General features: G+C 34.0%; 9 protein-coding genes across 9 annotated transcripts; 5 read left to right on the plus strand and 4 right to left on the minus strand.

Annotated features, from left to right (window-relative positions):
- Positions 1 to 87: 87 nt before the first annotated feature.
- DFA_11601 (RING zinc finger-containing protein) lies at positions 88 to 2,245 on the plus strand (the record flags this gene model as incomplete). Its single annotated transcript, XM_004350497.1, has 3 exons — positions 88 to 269; positions 345 to 720; positions 809 to 2,245. The coding sequence occupies 3 exons, from the start codon at positions 88 to 90 to the stop codon at positions 2,243 to 2,245; spliced, it is 1,995 nt and encodes a 664-aa protein (XP_004350548.1).
- A 144-nt stretch (positions 2,246 to 2,389) lies between these two features.
- On the minus strand, positions 2,390 to 3,189 carry ipi (isopentenyl-diphosphate D-isomerase; the record flags this gene model as incomplete). Its single annotated transcript, XM_004350498.1, has 2 exons — positions 2,390 to 2,631; positions 2,730 to 3,189. 2 exons carry the CDS (start codon positions 3,187 to 3,189, stop codon positions 2,390 to 2,392), a joined length of 702 nt encoding a protein of 233 aa, XP_004350549.1.
- Positions 3,190 to 3,786: 597 nt separating this feature from the next.
- gacV (RhoGAP domain-containing protein) lies at positions 3,787 to 4,658 on the plus strand (the record flags this gene model as incomplete). The annotated part of the gene is made up of 2 exons (XM_004350499.1): positions 3,787 to 4,327; positions 4,510 to 4,658. 2 exons carry the CDS (start codon positions 3,787 to 3,789, stop codon positions 4,656 to 4,658), a joined length of 690 nt encoding a protein of 229 aa, XP_004350550.1.
- Positions 4,659 to 4,717: 59 nt separating this feature from the next.
- On the minus strand, positions 4,718 to 6,523 carry DFA_11604 (uncharacterized protein; the record flags this gene model as incomplete). The annotated part of the gene is made up of 5 exons (XM_004350500.1): positions 4,718 to 4,724; positions 5,129 to 5,590; positions 5,656 to 6,098; positions 6,189 to 6,313; positions 6,403 to 6,523. The coding sequence occupies 5 exons, from the start codon at positions 6,521 to 6,523 to the stop codon at positions 4,718 to 4,720; spliced, it is 1,158 nt and encodes a 385-aa protein (XP_004350551.1).
- A 266-nt stretch (positions 6,524 to 6,789) lies between these two features.
- Positions 6,790 to 8,465, plus strand: uap1 (UDP-N-acetylglucosamine pyrophosphorylase; the record flags this gene model as incomplete). The annotated part of the gene is made up of 4 exons (XM_004350501.1): positions 6,790 to 6,979; positions 7,066 to 7,257; positions 7,327 to 7,601; positions 7,674 to 8,465. The coding sequence occupies 4 exons, from the start codon at positions 6,790 to 6,792 to the stop codon at positions 8,463 to 8,465; spliced, it is 1,449 nt and encodes a 482-aa protein (XP_004350552.1).
- A 130-nt stretch (positions 8,466 to 8,595) lies between these two features.
- On the minus strand, positions 8,596 to 10,148 carry acpB (subunit of heterodimeric actin capping protein cap32/34; the record flags this gene model as incomplete). Its single annotated transcript, XM_004350502.1, has 5 exons — positions 8,596 to 8,599; positions 8,852 to 9,051; positions 9,144 to 9,444; positions 9,577 to 9,838; positions 10,064 to 10,148. The coding sequence occupies 5 exons, from the start codon at positions 10,146 to 10,148 to the stop codon at positions 8,596 to 8,598; spliced, it is 852 nt and encodes a 283-aa protein (XP_004350553.1).
- Positions 10,149 to 10,736: 588 nt separating this feature from the next.
- Positions 10,737 to 11,545, minus strand: DFA_11607 (uncharacterized protein; the record flags this gene model as incomplete). Its single annotated transcript, XM_004350503.1, has 4 exons — positions 10,737 to 10,838; positions 10,914 to 11,038; positions 11,087 to 11,301; positions 11,388 to 11,545. The coding sequence occupies 4 exons, from the start codon at positions 11,543 to 11,545 to the stop codon at positions 10,737 to 10,739; spliced, it is 600 nt and encodes a 199-aa protein (XP_004350554.1).
- Positions 11,546 to 12,792: 1,247 nt separating this feature from the next.
- Positions 12,793 to 13,233, plus strand: DFA_11608 (uncharacterized protein; the record flags this gene model as incomplete). The annotated part of the gene is made up of 1 exon (XM_004350504.1): positions 12,793 to 13,233. One exon carries the CDS (start codon positions 12,793 to 12,795, stop codon positions 13,231 to 13,233), a length of 441 nt encoding a protein of 146 aa, XP_004350555.1.
- Positions 13,234 to 14,057: 824 nt separating this feature from the next.
- isw (myb domain-containing protein) lies at positions 14,058 to 17,882 on the plus strand (the record flags this gene model as incomplete). Its single annotated transcript, XM_004350505.1, has 5 exons — positions 14,058 to 14,691; positions 14,783 to 15,063; positions 15,146 to 15,367; positions 15,463 to 15,754; positions 15,838 to 17,882. The coding sequence occupies 5 exons, from the start codon at positions 14,058 to 14,060 to the stop codon at positions 17,880 to 17,882; spliced, it is 3,474 nt and encodes a 1,157-aa protein (XP_004350556.1).
- Between the last annotated feature and the right edge of the window lie 274 nt (positions 17,883 to 18,156).

An 18,156-nucleotide genomic window follows, 5' to 3' on the forward strand; every position in this document is an offset into this window, starting at 1 on the left:
GTTACAGATACAAGGTAGTAATAATCTTTAAACTATCAATATAGTATAGTATAAACAACAACAACAACAACAACAAACAACCAAACAATGTCATTACTTGTCAATTTTGCTAATCATCAATTGGGATGTACTATCTATTGTGATCATCCATCATTTTCCGATGATTATGCATTGACCAATATCATATCAGATAATCCAATACTCAAATCAAGAGGTTTCCTTGCTACTCAATTCACCAAACCACCTTTGGATATTTTAATATCCTTACCGTAGGTAGTCAGTCCGTCACCACATATGTGTTTGATAGATATATATATATTAATCTATTTGTCTATTCTATCTAGGTATGCAATAGAGGTAGAGAGAATCGGTATTCTTGCAAAGACAGGAACATGTATATCACAATCCATATCAATCTATGTATCGGATCAATCGATGGAGGATTTGGTAAAAAATACCAATCAGTTGATGACTGCACAATCCAGATCTAGAACCGTTGCAATGTTGGATGTGGCAACACCCCATAATTTAATGGCTCCTCGTGGCAAGAATAATGATCTCTCCAAAGAACGGTATCCAGGTGATCTAATGATGAGTGGTGGAACACTTTATAATACAAATAGTAATACAAATCAATCATCAAATACCAATGCACTATATTCTCAATTGTTATATAGAAATTTTACTTTAATGTCAACTATGGAGAATTTACATCAATTGGTAAAAGAAGAAATATAAAAAAGAAGAAAGAAGAAGAGGAAACTAACTAATATTATATAATATTTATATTTCTTTTTTTTTTATATAGGATCATTTATATTCATATAAATGTAATACACATTTTGATTATAGACAACAAATTGAAAACACTAGTTTCTATCCACTACCACCACAACTCAATGAACAGATCAAACAAATCAATCAACTTCAAAGTTTTCATTCAAATATCAATCTATTGAAAAATGTTAAGACCATTAGAATCAGAATTCTCAATGTATTCCAATCGAGTTGCCCTGCATTGGGAGGTGTCGAGATTTGGGGACTACCATCGAGACATTTAACACCCGACATTGTAAATCAAATCTATCACAAAAACACAATCACTGTACAACAACAAATGCAGATACGACAACAACAACAACAACAACCTCAACAATTTTCTTTTAACAACCTACTCAATAGTAGTATATGTATATCATCACCATTACCAAATCATTTTTCTTCAGATCAACAACAACAATATCAACAACAACAACAACAACAACAACAACAAGTTCAACAACAATCATTATCATCAACAACTTTTTCAATTCCTATTCCTACTAATAATAATAATAATAATCATGTAAATCCACAACCACAACAACCAGGCAACACATTTTCAATAGGCACTAACCATTCAAATTCTCATTCTCATTCTCATCATCACCATCACCATCATCATCACCATAATAATCATAATAATCATAATGGTCATAATAATCATAATAATCATAATAATGGTCATAATGGACATACAACACCAAATAATACACCAAGACGTACGATTTCATCGAGCATGGAGATGGAAAGCGACAATGGATCAAGTAATGGAGATTTTGAACAATTTTTAGCTTCACATCCAGAGATTATACTGGATGAGGCAGGAGTTCCAACCATATTTATCGACCCAATCACAACAAAGATGATGGAAGATCCTGTCGTTCTCCCATCGGGCAAAATTGTTGACCGAACAACAATGGAGAAACTATTCCAAAACCAGTATCATACCGATCCATTTTCAGGCGTACGAATCACTACAGCCGATATCAAACCAGACAATGTTTTGAAACTTCAAATCCAATCATTTATCAACGAAAAGAAGAAACGAAAGAGAATTCTCAAGAATGCATTGCCAACACTAGTCGCTTCATCTTCATCGATCGATCCCTTTACCACTACCGCCTCTTCAGTTGCATCTTCAACCTGTTCATCTCTCAACTCTAGTCTTAGTGGTACCAATGGATTTTTAGTCAATAGTAGTGGTGGATTCCAACTACAACAAGGTGGAACAAGTGGCTTTGAAATGAGTATGAATGATAACTTTTTAACCGATCATCACCACCAATCTAATGAATCGAATAATGGTGGTTTGATCATCAATGGAGAAGGTCATCGTAAAAACAGTAATTGTATCTATCCACTTAGTAGATTACTTTCTCAAACAAGTTTAAGCGAACTTCCAGTAAAGAAAATAAAAAAGTAATCTAATCTAGTTTAGATTATAAGGATAATATTACTTTGGAGTATATATATATATATTTATAAAAAAAAAAGAAAGTAGTAATAGATTATTTATTGGCCCAAATAAATGTGTCTTTGGGATTGATTGATTGATATGATGATGATTTTAATAACGATGAATAATGGTTGATGGTTCAACGAGTGGATCCAAGTTTTCCAAGTTATCCCACCACTTGTCCAAATGATTCAAAGCAATTAATTTAAACCATGGAGTCAATTTGATTTGATTCTCGTCACTTTGTTTGATCATTTCCTTTAATTCCTCTTTTGATACATATTTATGATCCATAACTTCATTTGGTACTGCATGTACATTTACATTGGTTTTAATGATTAAAATATGATCAACTAGTTGATAGAAATAATAAATAAATAGATTAGAATACATTGTATAATACATATGAGTATAGGTTGGTTTATATATATATTATTATATTCTTTCTTACTTTCATGTTCACCCCATTGTGGATCTTCAACAGATGGAGAAAGGTAATGAATCTTTGTCATGAATTTGAATTGATCGACCTTGGCCTCTTCAAAGGCAACACCCAATTCGTGATTTAATTTTCTTTGTGCAGCTACACGAACACCAAGAGCATTCTCTTCGATAAGTTCGTTTGGCAACCATAATGGATGTGAGCATACAGTGTTGGTCCAGTAGCCTGGGAAGGTGATCTTCTCCATGGCACGTTGTTGAAGAAGTAGTTTGTTTTCGCTATTGAATAAAAAGATTGAAAAGGCACGATGCAAGAGACCCTTGCTAATGTTCTCCATCAAATGACATTCCTTCTTGCTACCAGGTCTCAATGGTTTATCGTCATTATCAACAACGATGCATTCCTCTTGCATCAATTGAATTTGGACTTCATCGTGTCCTTTAAATGCTGTACATTCTTGTTCTGACATTATTAATAAGTAGTTATTCTTATTATATAAGTAATATATAAATATATATTATGTTGTTGAGGAAGAAGAAGAAGAAGAAGAATTAAACTATAAAGTAAAACAATAAAGTATAATGATCAACAAAGCAACACCAACAACTTAAAAAAAAAAAATTAAAAAAAAAATATTCTCTCTTTCTCGTACAAAGTAAACATTTGTACTCTAATTTATATGAACATATTATTATTATTATTATTTATATTAACATATATCTTCAACTCATTAGGTTAATTTGAACAATTGTCCAATTAAAATGTGTCTCCGATCTATCACCATTCAGGGTGGTGAATGTAATTCGTCCCCCTTAAAATTGTACCAAAAAAAATCTTATTTTGGTTTCCCAAACCAAAAATTCTTCTTTTTTGCCTTCTTCTCCACTTAAGTTTATAAATCGGTGGTCGATTATTATTATCTATCAAACACCAATCGCACAGCACAGTTACACCCTCTCTTTATTTATTTAATCTATATAGATTTTTGTATTATATTAGTATATATTTATATTTAGACTCAATCAAGTAACAAAAGAGAATAATAAGAGTTGTTGTTGATTGAACCATGACAGAAGTTAAAGAAGACAAGTCAATGTTACCATTTGACGTCCTTCAAAACAAGATTAGAGCTCTCATGGAAAAGGAGAAACAAATCAAAGAAGGTGATCAAGAAGAGGAAGAGGAAGATGGTGAAAAGGAAGAAGATAAAGTAGAACAATCCGATGATGATGATGAAGCTAGATCAGGTGAAGCATCAGATGAAATAGAAGATGAAGATGAAGATAATCAAGAAAGTGGTCAAGATGATGATGATGATGATGAGAATAGTGCAGCTGAAGAAGAAGAACAAGAAGGAGGAGAAGAAAATCAAGATGGAGAAGATGGAGAGGAAGAAGAAGATATTGGAATGTTTGGAGTTGAATTGACAAAGTTGATGGAATTACAAGGTGATGACAATGGAGATGTACCATTAATCCTCATTGTATTGATAGAAAAGGTCATTGCTTTGAGAGGACTAAAGACTGAAGGCATCTTTAGAGTCAATGGTAATTTGGCCGATGTTGAGAAACTTGCTACCGAGGGATTTGACCCAGAGGATGAGCAATGTAAAATATATAGCGTGTTTACTTGGGCATCGTTGCTCAAAAAGTGGATCAGAGAGTTACCCAATCGTCTCGTGCCAGAGTCACTCTACGAACCATTCATTCAGGCCAAATCACCTGAAGACATCAACGACAATGTCCTACGGGCAATCGAACGGGATGCAGACTCGAGTTTGGAAAACAAGCTCCAAAAAGACGTATTGAATACGGTTGGATTGTTCTTTGGACAACTTTTAAGCGACAGAAATATAGTGCACACCAAAATGACGTTGGAAAGCGTCTCGATAATCCTCACACCAACCCTCTTCAAACCTCGAGTACAAGTGTCTCTTGAAAATATCACCGCCGTCATGGACCAACAGAAACGCGAACTCGAATCGGTCAAACACCTTCTCATGTACTATAAACAATTATACTCTCAACAACAACGCCAAATTCAATTCGATATCCTTCAACAAAAGCAACTTCAACTTCAACAATCACCAAAACCAAAACATAAAAACAAACGTAATAGATATAACAGGAAGAGATAGAAAAAGAAAACCAAGGTAAATAATAATAATAATTAGTAATATATGATTCATAAAAAAAAATAATCTATAATAGTAATAATAATAACAACGTAATATATCAAATTTGTAATAGTATAATAAATAAATCACACATTAAATTTATTCAATGTGCCTCCAACAACAACAACAATACACTCCTTTTTTTTTTTAGTTATATGTACAATATGTGTTTTGTTGTTGATTAGGCTTAAATTGATTGCCATTTGAAATGATTGTGATTAATTAATCATACCTTGATTCAGCACTTGTAGTAGTATTTATAGTTGGAATTGATTTTCTTTTTGGTGTTCTTTTCTCTGCCAATGTTGGTAATGTCGATGATGTTGATGATGCCAATGATGGTGTGGTTGTACCACTGGCCATGTTTGGTGTTTGAATCGTATTATTATTATTATTATTATTATTATTATTATTATTATTATTATTATTATTATTATTTGCAATATTTGATAGTTGTGATTTAGAAGATATAGTTGAAAATGGTAATTTAGTAGTTGGATCTATATATTTTGCAGGTTCACCAGTGACTGCACATATCTTTGTACTCTTTACCAATCCAACCAATTCTTTTAACGCTTCTTTATCCTTTTTTTGTTTATTTTCATCTAAACAATCTGGTATAAAATCATCAGAGAATGAAATGGTAGTTCCAGTTTTAATATTTGATGAATATAATATTCTTGGTCCAGTAATCCTAAAAAATAAATAAATAAAAAACAAATTAATTATGTATCTTTGATATTTTGTTATTTAACTTACACTTGTTTTTTAGAAGTATGTAATGATTTTCTTCTTTCTTCTTCTTTTAACAATAGATTATTTAAAGAGTTTTGATTGATGACTTCTGTTTTTCTGGCCTCCTCCAATAGTTGTGCCTGTGTTAATTGTTTTTCTTTGGCAGCTCTCTTTTTAATTACTTTTTTTGGTTGTTCTCTCATTGCTTTTTGAGCAGCTTCACTTCTTTCAATCGATGCTTGTACAGCTGGTCTAAGTGATTTTCTTGTGATGGTTGGTGATTGTGGAGTTGGAGGTGTTCTTTTGGCCTTTTTGACCACCTTTTCAACTGGTTCATCGTCATCCCCTTCCTCTTCTTCTTCTCCACCATCTTCTTGATCTTCTATCGCCTTTATAAAACTTGGTTTACTTGATTTATCAATTGCAGCACTTTTTCTCTTTGATTTTGAATCTTTATATATTTGTTTCTACAACAAATCAAAAATATATTAGATACCATCAACCATAGAAATGATAATAAGAGGTGTATTATAATAAATAAATAAATAAATAAATACCTTTGTTTGTTTCTTTTCCTTTGCTTTATCAATCTTGACATCTGCTTCATTCTCACTTTCCACTTCATCTTCAGTGTCATCTGAAATGTCTTCATCATCATCACTTGCAGCTACATCTTCAAAATCTAATAGACTAATATATTAGTAATCGAATCAACACAAAAGTATATGTAACCGATATATCTATCTATCTGATCAATCAACTTTTACTTACCTGGATCAACTTCTTTATCATCTTTTAACAGTTCACCCCAAAACTCTTCGTTTGCAGCAATCTCTTCTGCTGTCAATGGGATTGTTCTCTTTCCTCTAGTTGCTCTTGTAGGTCTTTCCATGATAATATGATCTTATCCTATTGATAGTTTATTAAAAAGTCAAAGTCAGAGAGGACACTTCAAAATATGCTAACTTCAGCAAAAGAAATTAATTAAAAATAAATTTGGATGATTGTGGGGGTGTAGGTCGACCAATCATTTCAGGTTAGGGTGATGATTCATTCTTCATAATACTCGATATCGTTAATATCTTGACAAAAGAGTATAACATAGCAAAGACAGTATAGTTAGTGTGTATCAAAAAAAGAGAGAGAGAGAGAGAGAACATGTCAACAGCAAGTCAAGATCAAGTTCAACACCCAAAATATCAACAATGGGAGGAAGAAGGCCAATCACAAGTATTCAGATGGTATAACCAACTCAGTCAAGATGAAAAGGCTTCATTTGATAATGATATCGATCAAATAGATGTAAAAGAAATATCAACAGTTTATAGCAAAATACTTGATGAAAGAGGTACCTATATATATATATACATCATTCAAAATAACAAGACTGTCTATATCTCTTTTACTAAATATATTTATTTATGTTTTGTTTAGTTACACAAAAAGTAAATCTTACATATAAAGGATTCAAGAATGTACAAACATTGGATTCTATTACACCAGCAATGAGAGATGAATGGGAAAATATTGGATATAAAATGATTGCTGAAGGTAAAGTTGGTGTTTTACTATTGGCTGGTGGACAAGCAACTAGATTGGGTACAACTTTTCCAAAAGGAATGTATGGTATGTAGTAATCATGAACCTTATTTAATTAATTATTTCTCATGGTATTAATATTTAATTTATTTAAAGAGATTGGATTACCATCTGGTAAATCATTGTATCAAATTCAAGTAGAGAGAGTCTTGAGATTACAAGAATTGACAATGGCCAAATTTAATATTAAAACTATTCCACCCATTAGATGGTATATTATGACAAGTAAAGCTACTCATAATGAAACTATCTCATTTTTTGAAAAGAACAAGTATTTTGGTCTATTAAAGGAAAGCTTTTTCTTTTTCTCTCAAAAAATGATTCCTTGTCTTACTCCACAAGGAAAAATTATCAATGAATCATCATCAAAGGTAAATATATATATATATATAAATTAATCAATTAATATTGAAAAGTTTACTAAATTATATTTATTTTTTTAGATATCATTAGCACCAAATGGAAATGGAGGATTATTTAAATCATTGGAAATATCAGGAGCATTAAAGGATATGAAGACAAACGGTATAGAATATGTATCACAATATTGTGTAGACAATGTATTGATAAAGATGGTTGATCCATTGTTTGTTGGATACATGAAAAAGGAAAATGCCGATTGCGCAGCCAAGGTGGTTGCAAAGATCGACCCCGAGGAGCCAGTTGGTGTCATGGCACTCGAGAATGGAAAACCACGTGTATTAGAGTATAGCGAGATTGATACAGAATCGAAATTATTGCGTGACGAGAATAACAAACTCGTTTTCAACTATGCTCACATTTGTATCAATGGTTTCTCGAGAGAGTTTTTAGAACGTATCGCCATCGAGCACTTGGATTCACTGCCATACCACATTGCAGTCAAAAAGATCCCAGAGGCCGATGAAAATGGAGTGCGTCAGACACCATCACAAACCAATGGTTGGAAGCTTGAACTTTTCATCTTTGACGTGTTCCCCTATGCAAAGCATATGGTGTGTCTAGAGATTGATAGAACTGACGAGTTCTCTCCACTTAAAAACAATGCTGGTATGCCAATCCCAAAAGATTCACCAGAGACTTGTCTTCGTGACATTTGTGCCCTCTATCGTCGTTTTATTGAACGTTCAAATGGACGTGTTGATAATGGAAAATCAGATCTATGTGAAGTATCTCCTCTTGTCTCTTATCATGGTGAAGGTTTAAAGGAAAGAGTAAATGGTAAAACTTTTACATTACCATTTGAATTAAATTAAAATTATCCGTAAACAAACATACAAACAAACAAACCATGAATGACTAACCAAATTAAATAAACCTTTATTAAAAAATCTATTTGTAATTGTAAGAGTATTTTTTTTAAATATAGTTTTTTTTTTATTGTAATTATCTATAAATAATTAAATAAATAAATAGATATATAGATAGATAGAAAAAAAAAAACACAACAACAATAATAATAATTTTAATTTGTTGGTTGTTGCAAGTTTAAAATAGGTAATTTGAGTTGGTTGGTAGGTAGGTTGGTTGGGTTGTGTTAATGTATCATGGTTTATAGTTAAACAATTTTTAAGAGGTTTTTTGCTTTCTTTTTTTTTTGATGTTGTTTGTTCCTGAACAGGTAAGGGTTGGAATTGTTTACTTGTTGGATAATTCGGCACCAACTCTGTGACCCTTGATCTTGGTCCAGTTGATCTTCATCTTGGTGATTGGAAGAGCACGACGAAGAGCCTTGAAAGTGGTATCACCCATGGTTGAATAACTGGTATCCAAAGCAGCATGAACATTTAATTCAGCCTTTCCAATAGCCTTGAAAACGTTTGAAGCAGTAGTGTTGGCATCCTATAAAATATATAAATAATATAAATATGGTTAGATTAATCTCACCTATAATATATATTATATAGATCGTCTATGTTTGTTTGTATACTTACAGCAGAAGCAGCAGTGGTTGATTTAGTGGTGGTAGTGTTGAGTTGAACGTTACCATCTTCATAGTAGTGAACGTTGATTTGCATCTTTCCGTTGATTGTGACGTTTCCACTACCTGGCTTAAAGGTAGAGGTCCAGGTAGATCTCCAACGACCGTTCCAGTAGTTGTTTGGATTGAATTTAGATGAACTGACGCAAACGGTGATTTGGTAACCTTCAGAAACCTTTTGTCCATAGACAGTAGCAACACCAGATGGGTAAAACTCATTGGTATATTTGACGGCTTCTTCTTCAAAAGCAGCTCTAGATTATGATGATGATGATAGAGGTGATATATATAATAATAATTAGAATCTATTATAATAGTGATGTCGGATATTTGTGTATATATATATATATATTCCAATTCCAAGGATCGTCATTATTGTTTCTTACCTGTATGATTCAACTTCAGAATCGAGTTCACTACCAGCAGCACGTGAACCAGTGACAGTTTGCTTGATGTGATCAAAAGTCAATACAAGCTTGGCCTTTGGATCTAAATATTCGTTGTGGCTGACTTCACCCTTCTTGGTGATCAATACCTTGTGTCCCTTTGGTGAGTTTGCAATCACCATTTGTTCAGTGTTGTATTCTCTGAAGGTTTCGGCAGCAGATGCATTCAACATTGATTCATTTGGTAATAAAGCACGAACATCTAAACAATTGTGATAAATATAATAAGTACTTTAAACTATAATATTATTATCTAGTAGCAACAGTCATAGTTGTACAACATCGCTTGTTATTTTGCTAAAACTGATCTGTTCATCAAAAATCAGATCTTCCTAACCATCTAAAGATCTTCAATCCTAATACTACTACTATATGACTATTACTACTACTACTATATTGACTGCTGATTGTTGTTTTAATGATTTACCTGAAACAACTTCGTTGAGTTCACCAGCTGGTGCACTCAAGATAAAGTTGGTTGCAATCTTGACAATCTCTTCGTTGGTGGCCATTATTATTATTATCTATTATATATATACAAGTTATTGATGGTGGAGAGGAAGTGATATGAGATTGTAGTTTAAACAATGAACAAAAAAGAAGAGGTGAATAGTAATATACAACAAAGTAAAGAGAGATTAATGTTGAGGGATAAGAGATTATTTCAAGCAAAGTGAGGGGTGAGAAGCTCTCAGTCTGAACAAGATTTTTCACTCAAAAAAAAATAAAAAAAAATGGCTTGGAAGTGACCCTTATGCGAATTTTGTGGTGAAGTCGCCCCAAAGTCAATTTCTGATGAGGCCGCGATAGACAATAAGTACGTACCTACTTTTGTAGCGATCTTTAGACAAATATAACAAACATTGCGAGTATAACACTATCTATTCGGTTATGGAGATCTCCATTATCATATCTCTATCTCGAGGATGAAATAATAGTGTCGATTAAATTTGGACAATCGCGATTCAGCTCGGTGCTATAGTTTTTTTGAAAACTAATATCCTCCATATCCAGACAGAAATATTAATATTAAATCAAATATTATTCTAACATTATATTCAAACAATTTTATACAAGTTTTTTATTTTCTTTCAATTGGTTTATCGACCAACCAAAGCTTCGGCATTAAATTTGATCAAGATGACAGTCTTTGTGAATCTTTTACCTTCTACTGCTACATTGTGAGCTGTCACTCTTGCCGGCTAAAATATAATATAATATAATATTGATTAATAATTAAACCAATATTTATGGAAATAGCTATTTTTGATACATACAAATTCGGCACTACTTAATATACCTTCAACAATACCAGCAACAAAAGATGCACAATTCAAACTACTTAGTGATTTGGGAAGTGAAATATACTTATTTACAATCATATTGGCATCTGAAATCATATCTATACAAAAACAATCAAATAAATAATATTAATATTAATATTCCATACATGTTGAATTCGTCGTTGTCGTCTTCTTACATTCATCATCAGCCTCTGTACTTTTTTCCAAAGAATCTGCTTGTTTTCCAAACAAAGCTTTCCAAACATTGGAATGAATAAATGAAAGGATACCCAACAACTTTGTTTCTCTCTTTGGATTTTTCTCTCTGAATACCAATAGTTCCAATACACGTGTACCAACTAAAAACCCTATATCTGATAATCTAATCATTGATCGATCAATTGTACAATTAATATCAGTTAGAGCAATGATTATATTGATTGTTGTTGTTGTTGATGATGACAATACTTTTTCTCCAATTCATGACCAGCTTTGATTCTATCTTGACTGTATTGTATAATCTCTGAAAACAAGAAAGCAAATGAGCTAAGATTGATCTCAGTCTTTCCTTTTGGTAGTGGTCTATCGACTATATTGACTGCATTCTTGTTGATATTTGATGCCATTATATGTTTGTATGTATGTATGGATTGAAAGAGAGTGGATAGATCTATCTATGAACAAGGTATGGTATATCCTCTTCTTCTTCTTCTTCTTTACTATTGAAGCAAGATTTGGATGATCAGTATTAAATTAAAAAGTTTCAAAAAAAATTAAAAAAAACCTCCTTCACTTCACACCAACTACAATTTATTTAGGTGAGTTTCTCTCTCACACAACCATTCACTCATCTTTTTATTTATATATAAATATTTATTTATTTATTTATTAAACTTGTTTATATTTTTTTAGAATAACTAATAATAACGAAAAAAGAAGAAAAAGTAAGAATGACCGAATCAACAATCTCGTCGTGATGATCATCAATCACATGCATGTTCATCATCATCACAAACTACTATCACCATCGGCTGTGTTTCTCTCTTTGCAAACACATCATCATCATCCGTTCAAGACTCAACCATCACGACAATTCGAATTGGTGTGCAAGCCCAACGAACGTTACGTTATTATGTTACCGTCTTTATCAGGCTCCTCTCCAAATGATGTTGGAATAACATGATGTGGATACCTACCTACCTACCTACCTACCCTTCTTTCTTTGCTACTATATATACCGCTTTTTTTTTATTTTCTCTTTCCTTTCTTTATCCTACATATCTCTCTTTTCTCTTTTCTCTATTTCTGGTTTTTATATATATATAAATAGATAGGATGTTAATACTTGCTCATATTCAACGTGCCAAATTGAATGCAACGTGATTTGGTAAATTGAGATTGATAGATTCTGTGATCGCAGAAGAGGATTCATTCAACTGCACATGACGATCAAGACTACTATTAGTACCACCATTATCAAACACAAAGCTTGTAGTCGATTTTAAAAAACATCATGGGATGAATATATATACACACATACAGTACTGGACTACCTACTATACTACTTCTGGATTGTTATCTCTTATCTCTTATTAAATAGTAGATAACTATATCATCATCAACAACAAATGTCAAACAACCTACTTCTTCTTCTTTACCTACAACACTACACTACCCACTCAACTATAGAATAATATATCAACTCTTTTGAAACTTACACAATTATAATCAATCAAAACTTGGTTCTCTCTCTCTTTCTTTATATTATTAATAATAATAGGTTTATAAATCACTTTCCTTCTTCTCCTTCCAAACAACACAAATCTCAACTTTTTTTTTGTACAATAACCCAAACAAATAATATAAAATAATAATGTCATTCAGAGGCGGTCGTAAGATTATGGTTTCAGGTGGTGGTAGCGGTGGTGGTGGTAACACCTTGGACTCTCGTTTCACCAAGATCAAGGAAACTGGCCGTGTAGCAGTCACCTCTCCAGGATTCAAGAAGAGACTCAGTACTGGAAGCAGTGGAAACATCGTCATCTCCAAGGATGCCTCACCAATGAAGCGTCGTGGTGGAGGCAGTGGAGCCGTCGTTAGTCGTGGTGGAGGCCGTGGTGGTGCCCGTGGAGGCAGCGTTGGTCGTGGTGGAGGCCGTGGTGGTTTCGGTGCTGGTGGCCGTGGACGTGGTGGCAGAGGAGGTCGTGGTGGTAGAGGTGGTCGTGGTGGTAGAAGAGAAAAGACCCCATCAAAGGAAGACTTGGATGCTGAATTGGATGAAATTGCCAAGGATAACCAAATGAAGGACGATTAAATCATCGACCAAATCAAAATTAAACTAAAATAACAAAATTATATTTCTACTTCTTTTTTTAAAAAACAAAAATACTATAATAACCAAAAAAAATAATAATCTATCTATATTTGTTATATCAACCATATATATATAAATTTAATCGAATCATCCAACATCCCATCGTGAACCCTATTATAATCCCCAGCTGGTTCGCCATGAATCAAATACATACACACTGTCCCTTAACAACAACATCAAAACAACAAATAAAATTGCAATCAATGCTCTATTCTATCCAATCATTATGATTGGAAGAGTAGTGCAATATATCCAAACAACGCACAACAACATACAATCGTTTTACGTTAACACCGTTCTTCCCTCCAACAAAAAAATTTGAACAATGCGATGATAGAGCCATCACCCAATTCCAGTAATTTCATTCATGTTATTATCATATCTTTTATTTTGTTGTATAGATAGATAGATCGATAGATTGATTAGATTATAACCAATAGATAGAGATTTATAACTTATTTGTCAAGTAGTTGGATAACAAGAACTAGAACTTCACATTAAAAAAAATTATAGGGTGAGTGAAGAGAGCAATGCTCGAAAGGTGACAGCGTCGTCTTCTTTTGTGTCGCACAACCATACTCATTATTATTTTTATTTTCTCTTTCTTCTTTATCCTTTTATTTGTTCATCTGTATCTACATATATATATATAGTCCACTCTATCTATAGTTATTTATATATAATCACAGATATTATAGGAAAGAAGAAGATATTATTGTTGGTGTCAGCAGAACAACAACAAAACAAGAGATTTTATATACATAATGTTGGAGATGAATAGTTCATTAACCAATTCACCTCGAAAGGATGACGAGGATATGAAAGAGGAAGAGGAAGAGGACGAGGTCATGAACGACGAGGATGGCGATTCTGACGAACCATTGCCATTCAACGACGACGATGAAGAGGACTCTGTCAGTAACACCATCTCGATTGCCAATACAGCCGATGGAACATCTACTACCTCTACGACATCGACTACTTCTACTACAGCCCTCACTACAAGAGAAGGCGAGACTGAAGAACAAAAGCAACAACGTATCGAAGCCATCCGTTTGGAAAAGGAACGTTTAAAGCAATTAAAGGACGAACAAAAGAAGCAACTACAAGAGTTGGAGAAACGTCAACGTGAGCAATTGCAAGAAGACAAGGACAAGTCTGCCAAAGACCGTCTCAAGTTCTTGTTGGAACGTACCGAGATTTACTCTCATTTCGTGTCCAACTCTGCCTCTACACAATCCAAAAAGAAAACCAAGGATACTGCCATCCCTAGCACTCCCACCAAACGTGGAGGTGGCTCCAAACTAACAGAAAAAGAAGAAGATGAAGAAATCATGAAAGAAACCATCGATGAAGAAGCTCCTCATTCTTTTAACTTTTTTACTTCAAATCCTCCTTGTAAGAAATTAAAATATAACATATATATAACATTACATTTATTTTTTACTAACATATATTAAATTGTTTATTATTATTGCTTATTAATTAGATATTAAACATGGAGTAATGAGAGATTACCAAATCTATGGTCTAAATTGGTTAATTCAATTATATGAAAGAGGTATCAATGGTATTTTGGCAGATGAAATGGGTCTCGGAAAGACACTACAAACCATTTCTCTTCTTGGTTATTTGTCAGAATACAAGGGAATTAGAGGTCCTCATCTTATTATTGCTCCAAAATCAACCCTCTCTGGTTGGTGCAAAGAATTTAGAAATTGGTGTCCCTTTTTACGTGTTGTTAAATTCCATGGTAACAAGGATGAAAGAGTAAGTTTGAAACAAAAAATATATATAAATAAATATAAATCAATCACTAACATATTTATTTATTTATTTAATTATTTTGTAGGCAGAAATCAAAGAAAATCAATTAGTTTATAAGAAATTTGATGTTTGTATCACTACTTATGAAATGGTTATCAAGGAAAAGGCTGTTTTCAAGAAATTCAGTTGGAGATATATTATTATAGATGAAGCTCATCGTATTAAAAATGAAAACTCTGTACTCTCCAAAGGTGTAAGATTATTCAACAGTCAATTTAGACTTTTAATTACTGGTACTCCACTTCAAGTATGTATAAAACAATCAAACAAACAAACAAATAATAAGACTGTTATATATATATATTAACACTTTTTTTTCTATTTGTTTTTCTACTTTTTAAGAATAATCTTCATGAATTATGGGCATTATTAAACTTTTTATTACCAGATGTATTTACAAGTAGTGAAGATTTTGATAAATGGTTTAATCTTGATCAAGTTGATAACCAACAAGAGGTCATTGATAAATTGCACAAGGTATTACGTCCATTCCTTTTGAGAAGAATCAAATCAGAAGTGGAAAAATCTTTACCACCAAAAAAGGAAATCAAACTTTTTGTTGGCATGTCTACAATGCAAAGAGAATGGTATAAAAGTTTATTAACAAAAGATTTTGAAGCTTTACATGGTATTGGTAAGTAAAACAACAAAAAACAAAACTATAACAAAAATATATCTGGGATTTATTAATCTTTTTATTTTCTATTTTTTTTTTAGGAGTAAAAGGAGGATCAGGAAAAGTTAAATTATTAAATATTTGTATGCAATTGAGAAAAGCATGTAATCATCCATATTTATTTGATGGAGCCGAGGAACAACCATATACGACCGGTGAACATATCATTGATAATAGTGGAAAGATGGTCATGTTGGATAGATTGCTTGCACGTCTCAAGCAAAGAGGATCTCGTGTGTTGATCTTTTCTCAGATGGCACGTATGCTCGATATCTTGGAGGACTATATGATGTATCGTGACTACAAGTACTGCCGTATCGATGGTGGTACCGACAGCGAGTCGAGAGAAAACAACATTGAAACATTCAATGCACCGGGCAGCGAGTTGTTTGCCTTTTTGTTAACAACCCGTGCCGGTGGTCTCGGTATCACTTTGAACACTGCCGACATTGTCGTCTTGTTTGACAGTGATTGGAACCCCCAGGTCGATCTCCAAGCCCAAGACAGAGCACATCGTATCGGTCAGACCAAGCCCGTCACAGTCTACCGTTTCGTCACTGAATCGTCAATGGAAGAAAAGATGGTTGAAAAGGCCGAGATGAAGTTGCACCTCGATGCTGCTGTCATCCAACAAGGTCGGTTGGTCGAAGCCAACAAGGCAGCCAACCCCGACGAGCTGCTGTCGATGATCCGGTTCGGAGCCGACGACATCTTTAAGAGCAAAGAGGCCACTATTACCGACGAGGACATTGACGCTATCCTCAAAAAGAGTGAGGACAAGACCAACGCCATGCAGGAACGTCTCACCGATCTCGTCAAGAATCCAATCAAACTGACGTTGGACGGCAACCTCTACGAGTTTGACGGAGTCAACTATAAGAATCAGCAGACTGCCACCACCTTTTGGACCGAGCCGCTCAAGCGTGAGAGAAAGACGATTGGCGACAATGAAGAGTACATGAAGCAAGTTGGTATCATCCCCAAAAAGGCACCCGCTCAAAAGAGACCACCTCCCCCCAAGATCAAGCCACCCAAACAACCGACCACACACGATCACCACTTTTTCCCACCCCGTCTCATCGATCTTCTCGGCAAGGAAACTATAGCCTATCAAAAGAAATTAGAATGGTACGAGAAAAAGGAGGCCGAAGAAAAGGAAGCTGAAGAGAAGCGTGAAAAGGAAGGAAAGCTCGAGGATGACACCTCTGCTGAAAAGAAAGAAGAAAAGGAGGAACCAAACTTTGGCGAACTGACCGAAGACGAGCAAGCACTCAAGGAGCGTTTGATCAAGGCTGGATACGGCGACTGGAACAAGGTCGACTTTAGACAGTTTATAAAGGGTTGCGAAACCTTTGGTCGTGGCGCATACCGCAAGATTGCAGAGATTGTGCAGACCAAGTCGGAAAAGGAGGTGCAAGAGTACTCACAAGTATTCTGGAAGCGTTACAAAGAGGTTGCCGACTATGACAAGATCATTGCCCGTATCGAAAAGGGTGAGAGCAAGATTGTAGAGTACAAGGAAACCATCGAATCGTTGGACCGCAAGGTATCCCAGTACAAGAACCCATGGCAACAACTCAAGATCCAGTACGGCATCAAAAAGAACAAGACCTACAATGACGAAGAAGATATCTTTTTGGTGTGCATGATGCACAAGCTCGGTTATGGTGCATGGGATGAATTGAAAGAAGAGATTAGAAAGGCTCCACAATTCAGATTCGATTGGCTCATTCAAACTAGAACACCACAAGAATTAAAGGCTCGTTGTGATATCCTCCTTAGATATATCAAGAATGAACAAGATGAGGAAAAGAATTCTAAAAAGGGTGCAACCGTAACTTCTGCAAAGGCAAAGCCTGCTCCTGCCTCTAGCAAGAAAAAGGCTGCTGCCAAACCAAAACCTGCTGCCACCTCCAAGAATGCTGCTACCACTGGAAAGAGAAAGAAACCAGAAGAAAATGGTCATAACAAAAATCAAGAAACAGAGGAAGAAGAGGAAGAAGAAGAGGAAGAAGAAGAAGAAGTAGAGGAAGAACCAAAAGGAAAGACTGCAAGACAAAGAGCTGCTGCTGCAAACAAAAAATAATGGAAAGAAATCACCCTCCACTACTAAATATTCCGATGATGAAGATGCATCCGATGATGACGACCAAGATAATCATTCAAAATCAAAACAACCTGCCAAAAAAAAGACAAAAGATACAACTAGTACTACTAGTACTTCAACCTCTAATAATGGTAGAAGAAAATAATCAAAATAAAAAGTAAAAAAAAAAAACTAATTATATAAATTATATAAAATGATTGATCAATCCTTTTTTTTATTAAAGAATGATAATATTATTTAATAATACAACAGG

This window comes from Cavenderia fasciculata (assembly GCF_000203815.1).
Source record: "Cavenderia fasciculata unplaced genomic scaffold Scf_EUAJFUG02HR96I-5, whole genome shotgun sequence".
NCBI lineage: Eukaryota > Evosea > Eumycetozoa > Acytosteliales > Cavenderiaceae > Cavenderia > Cavenderia fasciculata.